Source organism: Typopeltis vanoorti, chromosome 9 (genome assembly GCF_054136105.1).
Source record: "Typopeltis vanoorti isolate ZY-2024b chromosome 9, IOZ_Tvanoo_1.0, whole genome shotgun sequence".
Lineage (NCBI taxonomy): Eukaryota > Metazoa > Arthropoda > Arachnida > Uropygi > Thelyphonidae > Typopeltis > Typopeltis vanoorti.
Window position 1 is genome coordinate 73,005,084 of NC_143557.1, and position 22,805 is coordinate 73,027,888.

Below are 22,805 nucleotides of genomic sequence, written 5' to 3' on the forward strand. Positions count from 1 at the left end.
AGGATTAGTGAAAAGCGTCATGTGGTTCTCCACATTGTGTGATCTCCTTCAATTATCTAGCATCATCCCTTTCAAGTGTGATCCCATTTAATATTAAATAACTTCAATAAATATTATTAATAATGCTAATATTTATTAAGTGCCTTTGTAGCTTAGTTTGTCACCATTGAAGTGCCTCTGCACTGTAGCAATTGAAATGCCTCTGAAACTTGTTGTTAGCAACTACATTCTTGTTTTTTTAAAAAAAAAAAAAAAAAAAGACTTCTGGGTTAGAATCTTGACATGAGAAACATTTATATGCTTTCACCTAATGATGAGTTACCCACCTCATGAAGAAGCAGCAGAATATTTTCTCAGTAACTCTAGTCCCTCTCTTCAAAACAAACCACACTGAGAACCAGTGGCGGCTCGTGGCCTGAAATTTTGGGGATGCTGCAACTTTCGAAATATACATACACACTGTAAGTACAGTGTATATGTGTTTGGATAAAATATCAAAATTATGGTAAAAATTTTTTAAAAAAATTAAACATGAAAAAATATTGTTTATTATTGATAAAATTATAGAGTTTAGTTTGCTATAATTCAAAATTACTTAAAAATAAAATATATTCTTCTTGTTTTGTTTCATGAAAAAATATTGTTTATTATCGATAAAATTATACAGTTTAGTATAATTCAAAATTACTTAAAAATAAAATTCATTCCTTTAATTGTAATTAAGGAATGGATTTACAATTTTTGAACATTATAATTAAATCCTTTAATTGTAATGTCCAAATATTTAAAGAGACAGAGTAAACATGATAAGCACTACGAACACTCTACTACTTGCGCAAACTGCATATAAACAATAGTGGAACTGCACGACGGACAGTGCTGCATTACACTAATAGCTCGCATATCACTATGACGTGCATATTCTTGCACACGTAGAAATATGACACTGGTAAACACAGTGCTGCTAGCGTCCTTAGCTTTCCTATGTGCTACAAGATGGATTTTTATTATTTTTTATACAAAATAAGAGAATTATATAGGATTGTTGATGATAAAATTAAATATTACAAGCAAATATAAATAAATTAATAAATATATTTATATATTGAGAAAAATTGATGGTGCTGCAGTTCCGCAGTGCCTATGCACGAGCCGTCCCTGCTGAGAACACTTGCATTAAAACTTAGCTTCCTATAAATATAATTTTCTTATATTAGACCATGACTTAATATATATATACAGGGTGTTCGGGATAAATTTGACATATTTATAATTAATTATATTTTTCCGTAAGTTACATGTATTAACACACACTTCTCTTCATTTAAAAGTTTGGACCCTTCTTCATTCATATACAAGATGTCAGAAAGGATGGATAGCTGGAACCCACCTGAATCATGGAAGAGAATAACTTGTATCATGATGATTCGTGCCCGCCATCAAAATAAGGATATTACGACTGCTGCCCAATGCTCCCTGAATACAGTAAAAACAATCAGGCATGAACTAGAGACTTGCAATGGTGACTACGAGGATGTAGCAAGAAGAAAGATCCCTAGCAGACGATCTGATTGCGTTCGTACAGCAGAATTCCTCGCAAATCTGCAGGAACAGGTGTTGAAGAACCCTGGCATTGGAATTCGGGCTTTGTTCGTGGAGTTGCTAACTGTAGTCAAGCCCTGGATAGCAAGGGTAGCCAATGGTAGGCCGTATGTATGGCAGCAGGATTCGGCCCCTTGCCACACCTCTGGGAAAAGTCAAAAATGGTTGTCTGAAAATTTCTACGACTTCACCAGTCCAAATGTTTGGCCTCCAAACTCCCCAGACCTTAACCCCATGGATTATTTTGTATGGGGCGCAGTTGAAAAAGACACCAATCGCACTTCCAGTAATACAAAAGCCCAGTTAATGGATAAAATTAAAACAGTTTTTGCGGCCCTTCCCAGGGAGACTGTAGCATCAGCTTGTTCGAGGTTCCGAAGCAGAATTGAAGCTGTGATCGATGCTAATGGTGGTTATTTTGAGTAAATCTTGTTGATAGTATTGTAATTAACTCTGCCTGTAATGTTTTTTTGTCAATTCATTAAATTTAATAGATACAAAGAAGATTTTCTTTTTCCTTACGAAACTGTCAAATTTATCCCGAACACCCTGTATATATATATAGAGAGAGAGAGAAAAATGGGATGGGATTTATTAGCAATACTATCATCTCCTTGTTGCAGTCAATAACATTGACCCCCCCCCCACCTCCCCACCTTTAATTGAAAATATCTAGGTTTAATTCCATATATGATTTGAGGTATGTTATAAGGGCCTTTTAGCTGAAGGATTGTCATATGTAGCCTAATTGAAAGGTCATTTGGTGGCAACTGGACTTTCTATCCTGCAAAAGATAAACCTGCTAGGAAGCATATTCATTGTTACATATAAAAACCCATAGACACAAGTGTTTTTTATTTTATTTTTTTTATCATTCCCAAACACAAGATGTAACAGGAACATTTAGAAGGAACATGTTGATGTTTATCTTAAATAGTTAGCTGTTGTGTAATCCTGAGAAACACTTAACTGAAGAAGTTGGAGATAACAGAGGCAGATTGGCAAGAGTAAAAATAAAAAAGAAAAGAAAACACATGAGAAGCAGGTTCTCATCATTAGCTCATATAATGAGGAGTTTACTATACAGTATTTAACTGGTAATTAGTTTACGGAATTAACAACGCATATAAAGTATATTAATTAAAGGTAACTTTAATGAATAACTTCTATATTTCGGCAATGTCACATTGCCATCTTCGGGAACATAAAGATATGGTATGTGCACTCAGGAACTAACACAAAGCAAATGAGGAAGAAAGCAAGAAACTAATATTGTTCCTAAAGTCCTAATGGTGCCCTCTTGCAGGCTAATTTGGTAGAGTCTTGGCAGTTGGGCTGAAGTTCTCATAATGAAAGTCTCCCAAATTTGGGGCAGTTTCATGCACCCAAATTTGTTGAGGTTAGGAACATTTTTTAGAGCTGCTAAAGATTCTTTGAATAATCTTTCGTATTTAAACTTGCTGCGATGGATTATTTTTGTTTTCTTCCAACGAATTTTATGGTGGGTATCTAAGGCATGGTCTGCCAGCCCAGAGTGGCTGTACTGGTGAAACCAGATGTAGTCTTGGTGTTCTGAAATCCTGATATTTGTTGTTCTGCCTGTTTGGCCAAAGTAGGACAATTTGCAGCTGCAAGGGACCTGGTATACACCAGGTAGGTCTAGGGGAAGTGGTTGGTCTTTGGTAGAGCGGATAAGGGATGCCAACTTTTTATATGGTCTGTAACAGGAAGTAAGGTCATATTTTTTGAGGATATTGATTATTTTTTCAGAGGTGCCCTGGATGTAGGGGATGGTGATAGACTTGGTGTAATCTTTATTGTGGAGGGGGGTTGTCGTTTACAGGTTTTAGTATTTTTTGGATTTTTTGGGGGTTATAGCCATTGGCTAAGAAAGTGTTGAGGATGTGGTTTAGTTCAATAGTCAGGGACTTGTCATCTGAGCAGATTAATTTTGCCTTGTTATATAGTGTTTTTATCACCCCATATTGTTGTGAGGGGGGGGGGGGATTGCTGGTGAATGTATCTGCCAGTGTGGGTGGGTTTTCTGCAAACAGAGAAAAACAAAGATCCATCAAGCTGGCAGGTGATTCAAGTGTCTAGTAAGGGGAGGGTGTTGTTTTCCTCTTTTTCTAAGGTGAACTGGACTCTGGGATGTTGATTGTTTAAGTGTGTTAGGAAGGAGTGGAGTGTGTCTGAGCCATGTGGCCAAATAGCAAACACATCATCCACATAACGAAGCCAAATAGTGAGTTGTTGTGGGGCGGAGTTTAAGGCTTTCTCTTCAAATGTCTCCACAATTGAACTAAACCACATGCTCAACACTTTCTTAGCCAATGGCTATAACCCCAAAAAAATCCAAAAAATACTAAAACCTGTAAACCACAACCCCCCCTCCCCCCCTCCACAATAAAGATTACACCAAGTCTATCACCATTCCCTACATGCAGGGCACCTCTGAAAAAATAACCAATATCCTCAAAAAATATGACCTTACTTCCTGTTACAGACCATATAAAAAGTTGGCATCCCTTATCCGCTCTACCAAAGACCAACCACTTCTCCTAGACCTACCTGGTGTATACCAGGTCCCTTGCAGCTGCAAATTGTCCTACTTTGGCCAAACAGGCAGAACAACAAATATCAGGATTTCAGAACACCAAGACTACATCCGGTTTCACCAGTACAGCCGCTCTGGGCTGGCAGACCATGCCTTAGATACCCACCATAAAATTCGTTGGAAGAAAACAAAAATAATCCATCGCAGCAAGTTTAAATACGAAAGATTATTCAAAGAATCTTCAGCAGCTCTAAAAAACGTTCCTAACCTCAACAAATTTGGGTGCATGAAACTGCCCCAAATTTGGGAGACTTTCATTATGAGAACTTCAGCCCAACTGCCAAGACTACCAAATTAGCCCGCAAGAGGGCACCATTAGGACTTTAGGAACAATATTAGTTTCTTGCTTTCTTCCTCATTTGCTTTGTGTTAGTTCCTGAGTGCACATACCATATCTTTATGTTCCCGAAGATGGCAATGTGACATTGCCGAAATATAGAAGTTATTCATTAAAGTTACCTTTAATTAATATACTTTATATGCGTTGTTAATTCCGTAAACTAATTACCAGTTATGTCTAACCAACGTATAAGTCTTACTACTATACAGTATTTGTATAAATATTTGAGCAATAGTTTTCTGAAGGTGTTTTATACTTGATAAACTATTATATATATGTATGTATTATACTTGATAAACACACACACACACACACACACACACATATATATATATATATATATAGTTTTGTTTTGGCTTTAGTGCAAAAAGATGGAATTGGGTATTGTACTTGCTGGTGGGAAAATTTGTCTTTTGAGTGAAGATCAGAAAATAAGTCCTGAACTTGCATTAGATCCTAATATTTGCATCATGCAGTGTCATCAAGATAGAAATACTCAAAATTATAGTCAGTCAACTTTTGCTGCTTCTCTTTTAAAAAGGTTAGTATTTTTATCATCAGCTAATCAATAATTATCTACATAAATGCACTGAGATAGTTATTTATTTCATTATTATTATAAATTCATAATAAATCAAGTTATTATAATTAATTTAGTATTAGTTTAATCCTTTATCCAAGTGTGAGCAAACAAAGTTTGCACCTGAAAATATCTTCAGGACTGGGGTAAGGTAGTACAACACCCTACTACTTACCCCAGTTATACTACCTTACCCCAGTCCTGAAGATATTTTCAGGCACAAACTTTGTTTGCTTACACTTGGATAAAGGATTAAACTAAATTTATTATAGTCTATCCAAGTGAAAATAAAATAAATAACTTTCAAAATCAAGTTATGAAACCTTACAATATGTGGATGTTCATGCTCTTACCATGCATGTTTGATGGAGAGATAACTCTAAGAAATATGAAATGCCTCTGAAACTCTGACTTTGGAGGTGTAACATAATAATAATAACAATTTTTTTTCAGCCTGGTTGGCCCTGGGCATGAATGTTTGTGATTGTCGGTGAAAATGCTAATGGTGGTGGGTGGTAGATGTCGTTGGTAGATGATCATGGTAGTTGCAGTTCATTGTAGTTGGTGGATTGAGTGGTGGAGACAGGGAGTTGTAGAGTAGGTGCCCTCCCCTTGATGAGTCTTTTGACTCCTTGGAGGTGTCACGTAACAATAATAATAATAACTCCTCATTCGTATGTTTCATAAAATTGTAATTATTTAAATTTATTTCTTTTAATTATAATAGTTGTAGATGGAGTTATCCTCCTGCAGTTATTAGTGCATATTGTCATTCATTGCAGTTTAAGTGTTGTTCTTATTGTTGTTTATCTCTTTTCAACTATATTGAAAATGACTAGGAAACCTAGCCAAAATATTCACAAAAAACTTTTACAAGTTTTTCGTGAATGTTTAGCAGTTGTTTCTGAGGAAAACATTAGATTCCCTTGCATCTGTTTCAATTATATCAGGGAATAATAAACTTCAAAACAATAAAACCTTAATTTCTAGAGAGAATGATTTTTTTAAAAAAAGTGCTATTAAATTTTCCAAAATTTGCAGATTACATTTGTAGTCATTTTTGGAAGTACATTGATTTACAGTTGTTGTTTTTTTCCATTAGTTCTATCATAACAATTTCAAAATCATGATGATAGCAGAGGAATTGAAGCCAAAAAGAGTAGGAGTACATCAGGAGGACAGGGCTTTAGAGGGCAGTTCATTTGAGGCTATCTGGTGTGAGATAGAGGCCAACAGGATGAAATATGCAGTTAGTTGCTGCTATAATCCAGGGGATATAAGGTAAAATTTAGATGACATCCATTGGGCAAAGTAACTTGATGAGTGTGGTCCCCATAGTTGGAAACCCTTTTATTGATGAGTTGGTCCCCATAATAATTACTCAATAATTATGGGGTTTCCAACTATGGGGACATAGATTGGGTAGAGGAATGGTCACAGGCAGGGAAGGAAATGGAATTTATACAGCTGCTGAGAGATAATTACCTGGAAGTAATTACCTGAGGCAGCATGTAATTGAGGGGATAGAGTTTGAGAGTGCTGGATCTGGTCATAGTGTCAAAGACCTTAACAGTAACCAATCTAGCTATGTTGCCTTCGCTTGTGGAGAGTGATCATGTAGTCTTGATCTCGGAAATTGCTAGATATGCAGAATTTTCTGTTAAGAATGGATTTATAATTCCACATATATCCATTCTTAACAGAAAATTCTGTTAAGGGTAAAGATAGTGGTAGAGGTGGTGGTGGTGGTGGTTCATGGGAGATGGTCAAGGCACCTTTGAAGAAAGCAGTATCAGACTATACCCAGAGTTAGAAGGATAAAACAGGTAGGAATTAGATGAATTCCTACCTGTTTTATTGCATCATTAAGCAGAAGTTGCAGACAAAGAAAAAATTGTGGAGTATATATGTGGAATATACAGAAAGAGGTTGATGAGCATGTTATCTAATTATCATAGAAATCTAGCTGATAAGACCAAAAGAAATTGTAAAGAATTCTTTCATTATGTGGCAAGTAAAAGGAGGAATGATTATGGAATGATGACTTTAAAAAGTGCTAATGGTAGGGAGGTAACAGAAGCAAAACCACATAGTTGAATTACTGAGTGAGCATTTTGTAGTTGGTGACATTACAATGCTAGATGGAACATTAACTGATGGAAAAATAGAGGTTCAAGAAATGGAGGTACTTAAAAGATTGCAAAACCTCAATGTGAATATAACCATGGGATTAGATGCCATATTAGCTTATGTATTATGAGAATATGCAAGAGAATTATCATCCCCTCTGACTAAGCGGTTTAATTTAAGCCTCGGTATTGGGAAGGTGCCAATAGAGTGGAAAGAGGACAAAACATTCCCACTGCAAAAAGGAGGTGCCAAGACAGAATTATAGCAAATCATAGGCCAGTCAACATCTTTGGAGAGTGGTGATGAACCTCCCTATCAGCCAGGATGTATATATTTGTCCAGGATATGATGTATACAATTTGTTGAAAGAACATGGATAAGAAGTGCAAGTCATTCCTCATATCCATTATAAGATGCGATAATCCTTCACACTGAGGAGAACACTCAACCAGATTAACTTGCATTTATTACTATGCCTTTTGTCCCTATAGCAAGAAACACAGTTCCTTGCTCCATGCTGAGTACCTGGAATCTTAGTTATATTAGATAGACTAAATACCTACAAATTATTTTTTTTTCTACTTTTTTTATCGTATAATCATAGTTTTTAATGCCAGGGCAGAATAAGAGATCCTTTCGTACTTTTTTCTCTTAAATATTGTATCCTGTTATAAAAGCAATGTCATTATCAATTTTTTGTGCTAAGTTTATCTAATCTCTTAGTTGGCAACGTATTTTATTTGTTCTCGAAGAATTTGATTCAATATTAATTTTATCAGGATTTTTTTATTCTTTGAAACATTTTGTGTAACAGAATCCAACCTAATGCAACTGGTTTTGGAAATTTACCTATTATTATTATCATCATCATCATCATCAAATTCCTAACATGTACCCTCAAGGGTCATACAGGATATTATGATAGTACTACATGAAGAACTTCCATCATTACTAACTTCCTATCAACAATTTTTCTCCAAATCAATCTGTTATCTGTTAAGACTCCAACATTATCAGATCTTATATTTCTGTCTTCTAAGGCACTTTTTACTGTATCAATCCACCTATATCTTGGTCTTCGTCTGGGTCTTTTTTCTTGCCAACCTGGCAGAGAATACTTGTTTTGCTAATCTTTCCTCTCTCATTCTGTTTAAGTGACTATACCACCTGAGATTAGCTCTACCCACACATTCTTGGATGCCAACAATGTCAAGTTCTTTTCTAATATCCTCATTTTTAATATGATATTGTCATTGATACCATCTGTTCATGCCCCTAATCTTTCTCAGGACTCTCACATCTGTGTCTCTAGTCTTTGGTCAAGTGTTTTATTTCTAACCCAGCTCTCAGATCCATAAAGTAAAATTGGTTTGAATACTGTCTTGTATACAGCTAATTTAGTGTTTTGACTAATTTGTCTCTTATTCCATATAAATTTATTCAGTTGACTTCCTACCATACTGACTTTGTTGATTCTGTTGTCTATTTCCATATTTAATTTATCATCTTCACTAAAAATTGTGCTTAAGTAGCTGAAATGTTCTATAGATTCTCCATTCACAATGCAGTTGATATTTTCAATGTTTCTACCTATTTTCATTGTCTTTGTCTTGTTATTGTTAATTTTCACCAAATTTATTGCAACAGTTATTCAATTTAGTCAATGAATCTTGCAGAGTTATACTGGATTTATTTAAAAGTATAACATAATCTGTATAACATAGAGCTGAGATTAAAACATCTACAATTTTGATATCAGGTTTAATACTGCTTTCCTTCAAAATGTGATCCATATAGATAATGAATAACAGAGGGGATAATGTACATCCTTGTCTGACACCAGATTTAATATCAAACCATCTTCTTGTACTTCCTTCAGTTCTAACTGCTGACTTAAAACTCAAATAAAGGCTTAGTATTGCTTGATATAATGTCCCCATTGACACCATATAACTGTAGAGTTTTGAATAGCTTTTCTTTTGCACCTTGTCATATGCCTTTTGCAGGTCTACAAAACTTATAATACAGATCTTTGTTATATTCCCATGATTTCTCAACTATTTGTTGTAAAGCGAAATTCTGATCCTGACAGCCTCTATTCGGCCTGAATCCAGCTTGTTCTTCACCAAGCTTTCTTTCTACAATCATTCAGTTTTATTTCCCTTTTTATATATGGGTACTATGAGCTCTACTCCAATTATCAGGAATTCCTCCTTCTGACCAGGCTTTCTGAATGATGCAGTGCAGCCACTGTAAGATTTTTATACCTCCATACTTGAGCATTTCTGGTAAATATCATTTATTCCAGCTGCCTTTCCATATTTCAGGCTTTTGATGGCTTTTTCTACTTTGAGCATGGATATGTATTCCTGATTGCGTGCTTGGTCGGTGTTTTTTACCACTGTGATGTCACTGATTGTTTCATTTAGCAATTTTTCAAAGTAATTACTCCATACATCAAGGATATCTTTTTCTCCAGTTTCCATGTTACCTTAATCTTCTCTAATTCTTTTTTCAGCACTCTTTCCTCCATGTCTTAGCTTCAACAACCTCCAGAATATCTTGCCACCTTCTTGATATTTATTTTCTATGTTCTTACCAAAGTGTTCTCATGACTTTTGTTTAGCTAGTTTTACACAGTGTGTTTAGCTTTCTTGCATTTGTCTCTGTATTCTCTAAGATCACAAGCTGACTTATTTGCCAGGAACTTTTGATATGCTTTCTTCTTTTCCTTCACTGCCTGTTTAACTTCCTGTGTCTCCCATGGAATTCTGATTTTTCTATCATTGCAACCTCACCACATGCCTCTCTGGCTGAATCAATCAATGTTTACTTCATTGCTTGCCACCGAATCTCCAAGGTTCGGTTCCTGTTCTCAAACTCTTTCATTTTTTCTTGGATAATGTTTGTGTATTTTAGTCTACAGTTCACATCTGAGAGCTGCTCAACTTTTATTCACTTTAAAACTTGCTTATATGTTCTTCTTTTCACTATGAAATTCAATTCTATCGTGCTCAAGACAATTGGTGATCACTTCCAATTTCAAATCCTCTGTACACTCTGGTGTCCTGCACCAGGGAGAAAACATCACTATTAACAATAACATAGTCAATGAGACTATTCTTATTCGTTGCCTCGTCTCTCCATGTGAATTTGTGCACATTTTTATGTTGGAACATTGTGTTAGTAATAACCAGTCCATGTCCTGAGCAGAAATCCAACAGGTATTTGTTATTATTATTAGCTTTGCTCTTTTCTTCAAATTTTCCCAAAATATTTCTGTATGTCTGACAATCATTTCCTACTCTGCTGTTTAGATCCCCAACAAGAACCAACTTTTCCTTTTTCATTGTGTCAGTTGCTTTCTCTGACGCTTCAAAAAATTCCACCACTTGTACCATAGTAGAAACTTTTGGAACCATATGCACAAATAAGTCTCATTGTCCAGTTCCCCATTCTGATATTTACCCAATTCACTCTACTGATATAGCCTGCCATTCAAGAAGATTAGCCTCATATTTAGACTTGAATACTATAGCTACAAATCTGAAAGCACACCCCCAACTCAGCATCACCAGAGTTAAAGATCGGTACTATCAACATAAGAAGCTTGAATGGCAAAGAAATGGAGCTAGCTGAGGAATTAGATAAGTACCAGATCGATATTATAGGGGTGACTGAAACAAAAAAGACAAAAGCTGGTGAGATCATTCTGAGCAATGAATACAAAATGTTATATTCAGGAAATGACAATCAAGGAAAAGAAGAAATAGCCATAGTATTCAACACAAAATACGAGGCTAATCTTCTTGAATGGCAGGTGGTCTCAAGTAGAGTGATGTGGGCAAATATCAGAATGGGGAACTGGACAAAGACTTATTTGTGCCTATGGTCCCACAGAAGCTTCTACTAAAGTAGAAGTGGAGGAATTTTTTGGTGCTTTAGACAAAGCAACTGACACAATGAAAAAGGAAAAGTTGGTCCTCGTTGGGGATCTAAATGGCAGAGTAGGAAATGATTGTCAGACATTCAAAAATATTTTGGGAAAATTTGGAGAAAAGAGCAAAGCTAATAATAATGGCAAGTATCTGTTGGATTTCTGCTCAGGACATGGATTAGTTATTACTAACACCATGTTCCAACATAAAAATGTGCACAAATTCACATGGAGAGAAGAGGCTAGGAATAAGAAAAGTCTCATTGACTATTATTGTTGATAGTGATGTTTTCTCCCTGGTGCAGGACACCAGAGTGTATAGAGGATTTGAAATTGGAAGTGATCACAATTTAGTCTCAAGAAGGATAAAACTGAATTTCATATTGAAAAGAATAACATGTAAGAAAGTTTTAAAGCGAATAAAAGTTGAGCAGCTCTCAGATGTGAACTGTAGACTAAAATACACAAAGATTATTGAAAAAAAAATGAAAGAGTTTGAGAACAGGAACCAAACCTTGGAAATTCAGCAGCAAGCCTTGAAGAAAACCTTGATTGATTCAGCCAGAGAGGCATGTGGTGAGGTTGTCTGCAATGATAGAAAAATCAGAATTCCATGGGAGACATAGGAAGTTAAAGAGGCAGTGAAGGAAAAGAAGAAAGCATATCAAAAGTTCCTGGCAAATAAGTCAGCTTGTGCTCTTAGAGAATACAGAGACAAATGTAAGAAAGTGAAACACTGTGTAAAACTAGCTAAACAAAGTCATGGGAGGACTTTGGCAAGAACATAACAAATAAATATCAAGAAGGTGGTAAGATATTCTGGAGGTTGTTGAAGAAGCTTAGAAATGGAGGAAAGAGTGCTGTAAAAGGAGTCAGAGATGATAAAGGTGACATGAAAACAGGATAAAAAGATATTCTTGAAGTATGGAGTAATTACTTCGAAAAATTGCTAAATGAAACAAGTAGTGATAGCACAGTGGTAAAAAACATTCAACAGTCATACAGTCAGGAATATATATTCATACTTGAAGTAGAAAAAGCCATCAAAGGCTTGAAATGTGCAAAAGCAGCAAAAGTAGGTTATATTCGACCAGAAATGCTGAAGTATGGTGGTATAAAAGTGTTACAGTGGCTGCACATTATGAAGGAAAGTGGTATTAAACATGATATCAGAATTGGAGATGTTAATGTCAGCTCTTTCCTTTATGCGGACGATGATATACTTCTAAATAAATCTGCTACAAGTTTGCAAGATTCCCTGACTAAATTGAATAACTCTTGTAATAGATTTGGTATGAAGGTCAACATTAAAAAGACAGAGGTAATGGAATTAGGTAGAATTGTTGAAAATGTCAACTGTGTTGTGAACGGGGAATCTGTGGAACAAGTAAATCATTTCAACTACTTAGGCACGATTTTTACTAAGGATGGTAAATTAAATATGGAAATAGATAACAGAATCAACAAAGCTGGTATGGTAGGAAGTCAATTGAATAAATTCCTATGGAATAAGAGAAATTAGTGGGAACACTAAATTAGCTGTATACAAGACGGTGTTCAAACCAGTTTTAACTTATGGATTTGAGAGTTGGGTCAGAAGTAAAACACTTGACCAAAGACTAGAGACTGCAGATATGAGAGTCCTGAGAAAGATTAGAGGTGTGAACAGATGGCATCAATGGCAATATCATATTAAAAACGAGGATATAGGAAAGAGCTTGACATTGTCAGCATCCAGGAATGTGTCAGCAGAGCTAATCTCAGGTGGTATGGTCACTTAAACAGAATGGGAAAGGAAAGATTAGCAAAAGAAGTGTTCTCTGCCAGGTTGGCAGGAAAAAGATCCAGAGTGGATTAGTACAGTAAAAAGTGCCTTAGAAGATAGAAATATAAGATCTGATAATGTTGGAGTCTTGATAGGTAACAGACTGATTTAGAGGAAAGTTGTAGATATGAAGTTAGTAATGATGTAATTTTTCATGTAGTACTATCATATCCTATACACCCCTTGAGGGTACATGTCAGGAATTTGATGATGATTATTATACTATAGCTACTCGTTTTTGTCCCTGATTGCTATTGCTGCTCTTATAATATTTGCCTATTATAAGCCTGTTTTTAGCAAATAAGAGTAATTTGCCCATAGTGAAACTTTGTCTTTTAAAATTAAAATTTCATAGCAGTGTTTGCCGATGTGAGAAAATTTTCAGAGTAGTACTGATAATATTTTTACTACAAAATAACAAAGTGCAAAAAAATTATTTCATGCCGTTCAGCTTCTTTCCTAAGGACGGAAAATAATATTAACATTCATATCAGACTTTCATGACATAAAAGTAAGAATTTTTTTTTTAAGTACGGACAATGATGGGTAATCTGTTTTTAAAAAATACAATAATTTTAGCTGATCACAGTTCCCTAAACTAATACTGGAACCAAAAAGAAAAGAAAGTAGTGGTTGGAATAATCTACTGGCAGATAAATAGTACAGATATTGAAAAGAGAATAATTATTTCATTTCATGTCTCGACAGGTAAAGTGAAATTATATATTTTGTTTACTGAAATGTGAAATACACTCTGTGAAAATATGAAATACAAAATGATCAAAAAAAAAAAAAAAAAATCATAATTCAGTTACTGTGAGAAGTCTTGGCAAGTGTGTGTGGGTGGGGTGGGAGGGGATTTGGAATACTTCAAAATGAACAAAAAATTTATAAATCAATTCTGCATAGGACATGTCTCATAATGTCTCACATGTCTGATTTGATTTCTTTCAGTTATAAAAAAAGGATAATTCCAGAATCAGATGTTGGTTTGGCCATTGTATATTGTTCTACAGATAAATATTGTAATCCTGATTTTAATGTCAGTAAGTATTGTTATAAATTTATAATTTTATTTTTGTTATGAAAGCTCATTGTATGAAATTTGATTTTCATGAATTCTACATCAACAATAGTTGAAAAGCATTAGTATATCTCTGTATAATACGAGGGTGGTCTGAAAAGTTCTCGGCCTAACAATGAAAAAACGAATTTATAATTTTAAATTTATTTTTATATTTCAACATAATCTCCCTTAAGACTAATACATTTATTCCAGGGATGCTCCCACACCATTATCCCGTCCCTGTAGTGGTTCTCAGTAAGATCTGCAAAATACCCCTGTACAGCTGCAATCACTTCTTGATTTGAAGAAAAATGCTGATCAGCGAGGAAGAGTTTTAGTTTTGGGAAGAGATAGAAGTCAGAGGGAGCCAAATAGGGTGGATGTTCCAAACAATTCATAGTGCTGATCCCTTAATTTTCTTATTGCCAAAAACACCTTTGTGGGCAGGAGCATTGTCCTGATGAAAGATGATTTTTTTCTTCTGTAAAACCGTGTCTTTTCTCATGAATTTTTTCAAGATAATTAATAAACAAAATGCCTTTAGCATCCCAAAACACTGATGCCATGACCTTTCCTACTGATGGAACCGACATTGTCCTCTTTGGCGCTAAACAACCGGTTTCTGTCTACTGTTTTGACTGCTGTTTGGATTCTGGTGTATGTAATGGTAAATCCAAGTCTCATCCATAGTAATAAATCAATGCACAAAATTAGTTTTCTTCTTGTTAAAATGCTCCAAACACTGTTCAGAGATTTTCATGCGAGAGTGCGTTTTTGATCTGCTGTGAGCAAACGCAGCACCCATCTTGCACAAAGCTTTTTCATATGCAATTCTTCATTCAAAATTATATATTTTGCATGAAGAAAATAGTTCTTTTGAAAATACCTATAGTCTCAGTAATTTCACGTGCTTTGACTCGCTGGTCATCCAATACCATATCGTGCACTTGATCAATGATTTCTGGTGTTGTTACACTTCACGTGGATCATCTTCAAGGCTGGTATGGCCACATTTAACTCGGCACCCCATTTCTTAATTGTTCAAAATGAAGGAGAAGAGTGCCCATAAACTTTTATGAACTTTGAATGAATTTCTTTTGGCATTAAACCTTCTTTTACAAAGAATTTTATAACTGCACGATACTCAATTTTATCCATTTCCAGGGATACAGACAACACTTTTGCTTCAGACAGCTGTATAAAACAAACTACTTGATAGAATGACTTGCAATTTCACTTGGATGCTTATGACAGATGTACCAACCTTGATGATAGTGTTGCCATCTATGGTCGAGGCCGAGAATTTTTCAGACCACCCTCGTAGTTTTGTTTGTTGTTGTTGTCAGCTAAGATGGATGGGACATCAAGTTTTCATGATGGAAAAAACAGTAGGATCCACTTGAACACCATGATCAACATGCTTTCACTGTTATCTAAAAGTAAATGACATTTTTAATTTAATTGTTTGCTATTTCAGTAAGTTGCTTAATTCATTATGTTTGCAATCATATGACATGGTTCATGATTTTTGGAATGTAAAGATGTTCTCTCTCTCACCACATAAACATTGTCTATCACCTTTTAGCATATAACTGTAGTCTTTTTATGAAACATAACAGGTGTATATATCAAATGTAAATATACTTTCTCCCATTTGAAAGACCATTTTTGCACTTGATTATAATTACTATTTATGTTATTTCTTTATTTATTATTATTTCTGTATCTAGAGGCTTAAGTGCTGTGAGGACATCATGTTGGAGGCTTAATGGAATGTATATGTTACTGTGAAAGACCTATATCTGGCAAATGTCGATATTCTCCGGTGAATGTCAGCATTCATATAGTCGCATGGTGTATGTACGAAATATTTGCTAAATATTATTTCTCACTTACACCGGCAAATGTCGACATTCAGCATGCACTGATGGTGAATGTTGAATAAAAATATTTTTATTATGTTAAGACAAAAATGCAACTTTTTAATATATGATATATGTCAAAATAGGAGAAATAATATTATGATATATGTCAAAATAGGAGAAAGTTTTGCTTTTACAACTGCATTTAGTCGTGGAACACTTCTTTTTGCAATTACAGCGTGTATAGCCATGTCCTCCACTTCTCGAATTAGTTGCAGCTGCTTCTCTCAGCAACATTTCTTGAGAAGAAATCTCATCTATGGAAAGTAACTTTTCTTTATAAATTATGAACTGATTACGGGTATAAAGCTGCTTGAGGGTACCATTTTTGCTTGCTAATTTATAAAAGTCGGAGTCTTCTATTACAACAACAACCGCCAACACATTTCGGGCATCTGTATGACCATTGTCGACATCAGGGACTTGTATTCGTACGGTATCACCAATTTGAGCAGGAGGAAATTTTCTTTTTGAGATTTGTAACATTTTCGTTGCTTGCAGTAGAAGATTCTCTTTCGTGGACGCTCTTTTTATAGAAATAAACTCGTGTTGTTCAGTCAGGGCTTGATATGAAGTCATGGTAGGTTAGATTAGGTTAGGTTCTCGGCTTGTCGTTTCGACCCCCACCAGAGCTGATCTATGCTTGTCGACATATACCGGTGATGGTTCGAATGTATAATAATATAACCAAATACGTCAGTCTTTCACCAATGTATTTAGTATGTGTCGACATTCACCGGAGAATATCGACATTCTCTAATTTCGGTCTTTCACAGTAACATATACAGCACTCAGAAAGGATTAACATAGGTTTAATACTTTCTATATTTCGTCCTAGTCACTAGGACATCTTCGGGGATTGCAAAACAACTAATGTAACATGAACACAAATATTATACAATACTAAGCTCAACCACATGGGTGACACTAAAGTCCTATCTAGGTGGAGCGCCCTCTAAGGGCGGTTGTAGGTGGAACTGGAATGTAAGGTGGGACCTCTGGTGATGAGTGTTTCCCAAATCTTCGGAAGCTTAATGCAACCATATTTATTGAGATTTGGTTGATTTCTGAGAGCTGCTGCTTCTAAGAATAGTCTCTCTTTCTTGAATTTGCTGTGGTGGAGCATGGTGGTTTTCTTCCAAGAAACCCTGTGGGTGGTGTCCAAGATATGGTCAGCCAAGCCTGACTGACCATAGTTGTGTTTACAGATGTAAGACTTGTGTTCCTCCAGGCGGATGGATGCTGATCTGCCTGTCTGTCCAAAGTATGCCAGCTTACAGGAACAGGGTACTTTGTAAACTCCAGGCAGAGAGAGAGAGAGAGGAGGGAGCTGATCTTTAGTAGAACAGATAAGGGTAGCAAGTTTGCGATGGGGCTTATATGCTGTGTGTAGGTTGTACTTTTTTAGAATCTTGGCTATTTTTTCGGATGTGCCACAGATGTAGGGTATGGTGATGGCATTTTTAAACTCTTGTTGACAAGAAGGATGGGGAATTGGGGTGGAACTGATTATTTTTTTGATACTGTGATCGCTGTAGCCATTGGAGAGGAAAGTGCTGTGTATGTGGTTAAGCTTATTAGTGAGGACGGTTCCACTAGAACAAAGATTGTGGGATCTCTTGGTAAGAGTTTTAATAATGCCATATTGTTGAGCCCACAATCTTTGTTCCAGTGGAACCGCCCTTACTACTGAGCTTAACCACATACACAGCACTTTCCTCTCCAATGGCTACAGCGATCACAGTATCAAAAAAATAATCAGTTCCTCCCCCATTCCCCGTCCTTCTTTTCAACAAGAGTTTAAAAATGCCATCACCATACCCTACATCCGTGGCACATCTGAAAAAATAGCCAAGAGTCTAAAAAAGTACAACCTACACACAGCATATAAGCTCCACTGCAAACTTGTTATCCTTATCCATTCTACTAAAGATCAGCCCCCTCCTCTCTCTCTGCCTGGAGTTTACAAAGTACCCTGTTCCTGTAAGCTAGCATACTTTGGACAGACAGGCAGATCAGCATCCATCTGCCTGGAGGAACACAAGTCTTACATCTGTAAACACAACTATGGTCAGTCAGGCTTGGCTGACCATATCTTGGACACCACCCACAGGGTCTCTTGGAAGAAAACTACCATGCTCCACCACAGCAAATTCAAGAAAGAGAGACTATTCTTAGAAGCAGCAGCAGCAGCAGCAGCTCTCAGAAATCAACCAAATCTCAATAAATACGGTTGCATTAAGCTTCCGAAGATTTGGGAAACATTCATCACCAGAGGTCCCACCTTACATTCCAGGCCACCTACAACCACCCTTAGAGGGTGCTCCACCTAGATAGGACTTTAGTGTCACCCACGTGGTTGGGCTTAGTATTGTATAATATTTGTGTTCATGTTACATTAGTTGTTTTTGTAATCCCTGAAGACGTTCTAGTGACTAGGAAGAAATATAGGAAGTATTAAACTTATGTTAATCCTTTCTGAGTGCTGTATACATTATTATTTCTGATTATGGAGATAGATGTTTTTGCCAGACATTACAGTCAACAGAATGTTAGTGTAAATAGAAAAAACAAGCATTTGGAACAGATTGGGTTGGATAGTACATTAGTGTGCGATTGGAGAGTGGTTGTCTGACATGCATCACAGGTTTGTACGAGGGAGTGATATCCCAGAATAGGAAAGTCACTAGTGGTGTGCCTGTGGAGGTCTGTTTTGCAGCAGTTATTGTTTAATTTGTGCATAAATGACATTTGAAATTCATATTTGATATCCATAGATGCGATATGGTGACTCCCCCATCTCACCAGGTTTTGTTAGTGAAGTCTTCTGCTAGAAGAAGTGGTAGAGTTGCAGATGTCCTTTCCACACAGAGTTAGTAGGACAATCACAAACATCCATGCCCATTGTGGGATTCAAACCCTCAGCCTCTTGGCTGGAGAGTGGATGTGATAACCTCTCAGCCAACCAGACTGGCAATGACACTGGAAGGGGATTAAACGGTAGTATATAGCAATTGTTTGCAGATGATGATGATGATGATGATGCAAAGCTGGAGAGAGTTATGAGAAGTAGAGCAGATGTTGTAGCCTTGCAAGAAGACTTAAATAGACTGTCTGAATGGGGATGTCAGGTTAATATAATAAAGTATAAGGTTTTAAAATTTGGGAAGCAAAGTGTAAAAGTAAGGTGTAGAAGTTTGATCTTCTTTCTCTTCCTCTGACTTCATTTGCTGATGAAAGGAAAGTGATATGACACCATTGAAAACGTTTAAGTGGCAGTAACCATGACCCTCAACAGTATCCCAAAAACCAATATAAAAAACTCATTTAACGAATTAATTGACCATGCCAAACGCTGTATCGAAGCTGAGGTAGAGTATATTGATTGAAATAAATGATTTGAATAATTATAATTGGCCTGTGTTTTATTTTCTATCAAAAGTTCGGTTTCTTTTTGAACAGAGGGTGCATCTCATGCGTGGTGGTAAAAGTACTAGAAAAATTGGTCAAAAAAAAAAAAAAGAATATTCAAGAATGGGTGTGTAAAAATATAATACTGTATGAGGGTCAACATGACTTTGTGACGAACAGGTCATGCCTTAGAAATTTACTACCTTTTTATAATAGAGTAATTGGATCAAGGAAATGGCTACATAATGATTCTGCTGGATTTTACAAAGGCATTTGACAAAATATGCAAATATATTACACAAATTAGAACAAATGGGGATGGATATGACACTTGTTATGTGGATAAGAGGGTTGCTGCTGGACAGATATCAAAAAGTGATATATGGAGGGATAGAATCAATGCAAAAAACAGGTGGCTAGTGGTGTACCAGAAGGTTTGGTGCTGGGTCCATTACCATTTAATTTATGCATAAATCATATAGGAAACAACTTGAAAGGAAATATTCAGTTATTTGCTGATGATGCAAAATTAGATAGGGTAGTAGTTAATCAAGGTGATGTGGAGGAGCTTGCAGGACGATTTAAATACACCCTGTGTCCAAAAAGAAACCGAACTTTTGAAAGAAAATAAAACACAGGTCAATTATAATTATTCAAATAATTTATTTGAATTATTATTATTATAATATATAATATTATAATAATTATTATAATATACTCTTCCTCAGCTTCGATACAGCATTTGACATGTTCAATTAATTTGTTAAATGAGTTTTTTATATTGGTTTTTGGGATACTGTTGAGGGTCGTGGTTACTGCCACATGAATGTTTTCAGTGGTGTCGTATTGCTTTTCTTTCATCAGCAAATGAAGTCGGAGGAAGAGAAAGAAGTCACAGGGTGCTAAATCAGGTGAATACAGCAAGTGATCCAACACAAACTTGGTTTTTGCTCAAAAACTGTCTCACAATGTTCAAACAATGAGATGGTGCATTATCGTGCAAAAGTGACCAGCTGCCTGCATCACGATATTCATGCTGTATGCAATGAATTCTCGCTATCAGTCACTTCAAAACTTCGAGATAAAACTCACCATTGGCCGTTTGGCCAGGCGGAAGGAATTTTTGTGGATAATGCCCTTGGAATCATAGAAACAAATCAGCATTGTCTTTACTTTTTGACTTCTCCAAGTAACTTTCGGATGCCCTTCTTCTGGTCGTCTCCACTCAGCACTCTGGCACTTTGTTTCGGGCTCATACTCAAAACCTGTTTCGTCACCAGTAACGATTGTTTCAAGGAAGTTTGAGTCCTTATGAGCGGTTTTAATTAGGTCCTTGCAGTGTTCAATTCGATACATTTTTGGTCGTCGGTCAACTTGCGATGAAAAATCACGAATTCAATTTACAAAGGTTACAAAGGCCCAAACTCTCTGTCAAAATGTTGTGACCGAGTTGTCACAGTTGATTTTGGAATCCTCAATTCATCTTCAATCAATCTCACAGACGATTTCGGGTTTTCTTTGATGAAATTGCGCACTTTTTGGATGTTAACTTTGCTCAGTCCAGATTTTGGACAGCCCAGCTTGTCGTCATTCTCAAGTGTCTCACGACCACTTTGAAATCGTTGCTTAAACCACTCGTAAACATGAGTACGGGATAAGCATTCATCACTGTATGCTTTTTGAAGCATTCGATGCATTTCGGTAAAACTTTTACCAAGTTTAACAGAAAAGTAAATCACAGCTCTCTGTTTGAAACTCATTTTCCGACCGTTCGTCAAAACACACTGTCACTCTTGGCACTATAACTCGGCTTCTAATGAAATAAATGTCATAAACAGTTGATACAACACTAATGAAGGTTGCCGCTTTCAACAACAAAAAGATGCAACAGGTGGCGCCACTAGTTTCTTCTATTTTCAAAAAGTTCGGTTTCTTTTTGGAAAGAGGGTGTATGTTATCAGTATGGGCAAAAGATAATGGGTGTCAGTTTAATGTGGAGAAATGTAAAGTTATGCATTTTTGGATAAATAGATTATAAGCTATGTACCACATTGATGGAACTGTATTCCAGGAAATAGTTGAAACTAGAGATTTAGGTGGTGGTGGTAGACAGAGTTAAAGCTTAGAGGTCATATTGTTAAGATTACTAAGGTAGCATATAAAATTACTTGGCTATTGAAGAACACACTAACAATTAGATATAAGGCATTGTTAGCTCTTTGTAAGGCCGTGTATGTCCACATCTGGATTACTGTGCTCAGATCTGGTCTCCTGGATTTCTTAGGGATGAGGAAGCAGTGAAGCAAGTGACCAATATGGGGATAACCATCTTGGTCACTCGCAGGGTACATTCTGTGGAATGTACCCTGCGAGGATAGATTGAGTTTGGTGGGTTGCAGGAATTGGTTGATAGGAGAAAAAGAGGGGATATGATAGAAACATTAAAGTTGCTTAAAGGGTTTTATAGGATTGATGTAGGAGAAATGTTTCAGCACTGGGCTAGAGGGACCAGAAAAAGGGATCATCCCTAGAGGTTGAATAAAGGTGTAGTATGAGAACTAGATTTTTTCCTTTGAGAGTTGTGAATGAGTGGAATGGGTTGCCAGAGTCAGTTGTGAGTGCTTTGTCTGTTAATGGATTCAAGGAGAGGTATGATAGATTGTGTGAATAGTTCGGGTCTCCCACGATGAATCTTCGAACTTGATGGAGGTGCCTATACAATAATAATAATCTTACGCACTCTTTTCTATTGTGGGATGATGACATGCCTCTGTGTGGGTTTTGTGATGCTGGACATATCCATCATTCATATGTTAATTGACTGCCCTCGTTTTGCCAACGGGTGCTGTCACTGTTTTAGTCACTTTCATAATCTGTTCTGAGACTTATTTACTCATCAAGTTCATCCTGGGTTTTTAAATTTTTACAGTGGATTAATCGTGTGGACAGACTTATGTGTTCGTCGAACATGTTGTTTATTATTTTAACGGTATAATAGAACACAGAAACTAAGTAAATAATTAATTTATTGACTTGATGCTGATATTTCGCTGGTATTATAACCAGCATCTTCAGAGCACAAAAACACTGTTTGTCACAATACGCGAGACTAAAACAACATGGTGTACTTAACCAAAATTGTAGCAGCAACACAAAGACTAGAGTCCTGATTTTGGCGCCCTCTATCTGAAAAAAAAAAAAAAAAAAAAAAAAAAAAACGCTATCATATATTACTAGAGTCCTAGAAAAGTGCTAGTTTTTTCTTAATATGACTGTCTCCCAGATCTTCGGCAAGTTAATACAGCCATATTTGTTGAGATTTGGAGTGTGTTTTAGGGCTTCTGTCGCCTCTAAGAACAATCTATCTGATTTATA

General features: G+C 36.1%; 1 protein-coding gene across 4 annotated transcripts in view; it reads left to right on the forward strand.

Moving 5' to 3' along the window:
• Positions 1-22,805, forward strand: part of nbs (nibrin) — a 285,502-nt gene that overhangs the window by 68,414 nt on the left and 194,283 nt on the right. For all 4 annotated transcript variants that reach the window (XM_090397995.1, XM_090397996.1, XM_090397997.1 and 1 more), the window contains 2 exons: positions 4,922-5,100; positions 13,986-14,077. In XM_090397995.1, the coding sequence (XP_090254121.1) occupies positions 4,922-5,100; positions 13,986-14,077 (271 nt within the window). The remainder of the gene's footprint in view (positions 1-4,921; positions 5,101-13,985; positions 14,078-22,805) is intronic.